General features: G+C 44.2%; 1 protein-coding gene across 1 annotated transcript in view; it reads right to left on the minus strand.

Annotated features, from left to right (window-relative positions):
* Positions 1-4008, minus strand: part of ATP1A4 (ATPase, Na+/K+ transporting, alpha 4 polypeptide) — a 36189-nt gene that overhangs the window by 4896 nt on the left and 27285 nt on the right. Inside the window, exons 19-20 of the mRNA XM_011970394.1 lie at positions 869-999; positions 651-752 (exon numbers count right to left, since the gene is read on the minus strand). Of these exons, the coding sequence (XP_011825784.1) occupies positions 651-752; positions 869-999 (233 nt within the window). The remainder of the gene's footprint in view (positions 1-650; positions 753-868; positions 1000-4008) is intronic.

Genomic DNA, 4008 nt, shown 5'->3' on the forward strand with positions numbered 1-4008 from the left:
CAAAAAAAAAAAAAAAAAAAAAAGTGTTGGAAGAATACATACTACATCCTTAATTGAGGCTACCTATGCAAGTTGGGTTGGGTAATGGGGATGGGAGTGGAATGGAACATTTGCTTTCTTCTCTGTACATTTTTAAATATAAATTTTTCCACATCAAGCATATACTAATGTTAATGCAAAGCAAAACAAAGCAAACACCTGGAGTTGAACAAGAGAAGGCACCAGACAATAAGAATTTCAGTAGGCACGATCACATACATCTACATTAAAACATATTTGCATAAGTACAACAGAATTAGCTAAGCATAGATTAGGCTATTTTTATGGTTACTTCAGCTCCAAGCAATATGTATCCTTGGACAACTACAGCACACATCATCACGAAAAAGATTTCATTCTGTTAAACACTGGTAAGTCTGCTAAATTTGTGTGTCTAGTGGGTTGTGATCATTTGGCACAGTCTCTAATATCTCCCTAAATAAGATCCACTTATCAGAGCACAGATGACTCTCCTTGTACCACTGAGTGTACACGTAGCCCCACGTATCCAGGCAGCTCCTGGCTCATTACAATCCTAGTGAAACACACCCTTCCTCTACATGCTCCCCCATTCCTGGACATCCCCTGCTTGCATCCCTTCCCTTACTCACTTGAGTGGGTACATTCGCAGGGCCACGTCCATGCCTGGAGTGTAGGACAGAAATGCAGCCAAGAGTGTCTCCTCCAGGATCCCAAATATTAGGACTTTGTTTCTGGGTAAAAACATACATGGGTGTGGCGGTGAGGGAGAGGAAAAGGCAAGGGGAAATGGTGTGTTCTGGTGTGTAGGGTTTGGGAGAGTGTTGGGGCTGTTTTGTGGGATGTTCACCTCATGCCCTGCTGGAAAGCTGAGTTGCGGCGAGTCTTGGAGATGATGAGATCTGCCCACTGCACAACCACGATGGTGACAAAAAAGGCCGTTTGGCACGTGAACTCCACAACTTTTCGTTGCTCATAGGTCTGGAGAGGGCAGGGAGGAGGAGACAGTGTCAGAAGGGGATTCTGTACACCCTAAGGCTTCTTCCCTCTCCCACCTTCCAGGACCCCGGGGCTGAGTCAGGTCCTCATTTTTTTTTTTTTTTTTTTTTTGAGACGAAGTATCACTCTTGTTGCCCAGGCTGGAGTGCAATGGTGTGGTCTTTGCTTACTGCAACTTCTGCCTCCCCAGTTCAAGCAATTATCCTGCCTCAGCCTCCTGAATAGCTAGGACTACAGGCACCTGCCACCACGCCCGGATAATTTTGTGTATTTTTAGTAGAGACGGGGTTTCACCATGTTGGCCAGACTGGTCTCGAACTCCTGACCTCAGGCGTTTTGACCGCCTCTGCCTTCCAAAGTGCTGGGATTACAGGCGTGAGCCACCACGCCCAGCCAGGTCCTCACTCTTTAGACCCCCACAGCACTCACAGATGTCTCTGTTTTAGCGCTTTTCATGTTGTATTATGATTTGTTTATGTTTTCCTTGCCTGACTGAGAGCTTCTCAAGAAAAACTACTTGCCTTATTTAGCTCTATGTCCTCTCCCTGTGCTTAGTTCAGTGGATGGCGTGTAGCGTGGTCAATAAATATGGATTGAGCTAATAAGAAGGAAGGGGTAAGAGAAGAAGGTGGAGTTAGAGAGGAAGGCAGGGCTGGGCATAGTGACTCACGCCTGTAATCCCAGCACTTTGGCAGGCCGAGGCAGGCGGATCATGAGATCAGGAGATCAAGACCATCCTGGCCAACATGGTGAAACCCTGTCTGTACTGAAAAATACAAAAAATTAGCCGGACGTGGTGGCGGGTGCCTGTAGTCCCAGCTGCTTGGGAGGCTGAGGTGAGAGAATGGCGTGAACCTGGGAGGCGCCACTGCACTCCAGTCTGGACAACAGAGTGAGACTCTGTCTCAAAAAAAAAAAAAAAAAAGCAAAAAAAAGAGAGGAAGGCAGAGGCAGGAGATATAGGTCAGAAAGCGTGGGGCCAGAGGACAGTGTGAATACAGGGGGGAAAGAAATACCCCAAAGAGTGGTATCAGATAGGAGACATTCATTCATTCGCTTGCTCTTTCATTCACACTTTACACATAAGGAACTTAGAGTCTAGTGGGGAAAATAAATATGCTCACCACGTCAGCACGATAGATAGGTTATAAAAGAGAGATTGCAGAGGGCTATGGGAACACAGAAGAGGTGCATCTAAATTACACTGGAGAGAAAAGCTTCTGTTTTAAAAACTAAAACAGCATGTTTATAAATAACTCGTAGATCAAATAAATTTGGAAATATGGAAGACTGCACAATCATGAAATACTACGTATCAGACCGCATAGGATGGGGTAAAGTTGTACTTGGAGAGGAATATAGAGCCTTAAACGATAGAAGACAAGACAAAGGCTGGAAATTGATGAGCCAAGCATGGAACTTAGATTAAGACCAATCAGCATGTTTGTGTGCATCAGATCATCCCACCACTGTCCATCACAGTCAGTTGCCATTTCCTGCATCACTCACTATCATTTCTTGAAGATTTTAGCTTCTGACTGTTACTCCACTATTACTTCTGTCCTTGTTTTTGGAGACTGAAATGTCCATGTTGATGATCCTTCCAATGCTGTGGTCTCACAGTTCCTTGATCTTCTCCTCCAATGATACTGTCCTCCACTCCCCACCTGGGCTGCTTGCTCCCATCCTTAAACTCTAGATATTGTCCTTTCCAATACCTATTATTTCTTTGTAATTTCAAGCATCTTTCTCTCTCTGACCAGCATTTTTATAATTCCATCTCACTCTAGTATCCTAGTTCCAACACTTCTTGGACCCCCCTGGACTTACAATCTCTTGATTAAATGTGTTATATATTTGGTTATTATCTGTCTTCCCATCCCTACCTAGAAATAAGCTCCATGAGAGCAATAACTTGATGATTTTTGTTCACTGTCATATCCCCAGGCCCTAGAACAGTACCTGATACATAGAAGATGCTCAGTAAATATTGTCTGAATGAACAAGTGAGTGGGGGAATCACTGGAATTAATGAAAGATATTTAGAAAGCAAGGAGCGATCCTGGCTTCTACAGTGCATCATGCACTTCCTGGGTGGGTGGCTCTATACTAGATTATCTGAAAATTACAGTCATACAAGAGACACGGACGCGCCTTTATAGAGTTTGTTGCTCAGGGCAACTGTTCTCAACACATTTTTGTGATACTTCAAGATGTCTTCAATGTGCAGGGGGGAATTCTTAACTGTTTACCTCAAATTACTTTTAATTACCATTAATTTACTGTCAATAAATTTATGCCATGCTGCATCTTGGCAGCAGGGAGGAAGTATCAAGATGGAAAACAAGGGCTTGAGCTGGGAGTTGAGATGTCAGCAGGGTGCACAGCAATGAGAACTTTGGGTGTCATTGGATCCTGAAGCAGTGTTGATAGCTGGGAATATTGACATCTGATGGCCTTTATAAGACTCAGCTAGTGGAAGCCAAGTGAGGGGCATCTTCCCAGCAATTCAGATTTGAACACAATTTGAGAAACCTGCAATTAGCTAGGTTTGGAGACATCATGGTGAAGTGGGAAAGTGCTGGGCAGGGATCAAGAGTCCAGAATTCAAGTCCAGCTCTTCTAGGAATTCACTGTGGGACTTTGAGCAAGTTACAGAATCTTCCTAGATCAGTTTCCTCATCTGTAGAATGATGATAATTGACTGTGTCCTCTATGACACTACAATTCTAGCAATAATTGGTGTCACATGTCACATGTCCCACTATCTTAGAAATTGGGACAGGAGTATTCACAGATACCAAAAAAGCATACTTACTAAAATTCTTGCACACATATTGTTGGGGAGAGGGCTTCAGTTTGAGCTTCATTCATCTTGGATGTTAGAAAAGACAACTATAGCCGGGCGCGGTGGCTCAAGCCTGTAATCCCAGCACTTTGGGAGGCCGAGACGGGCGGATCACGAGGTCAGGAGATCGAGACCATCCTGGC

The sequence above is a fragment of the Mandrillus leucophaeus genome, unplaced genomic scaffold (assembly GCF_000951045.1).
Source record: "Mandrillus leucophaeus isolate KB7577 unplaced genomic scaffold, Mleu.le_1.0 Scaffold947, whole genome shotgun sequence".
In the NCBI taxonomy this organism is placed as follows: Eukaryota; Metazoa; Chordata; class Mammalia; order Primates; family Cercopithecidae; genus Mandrillus; species Mandrillus leucophaeus.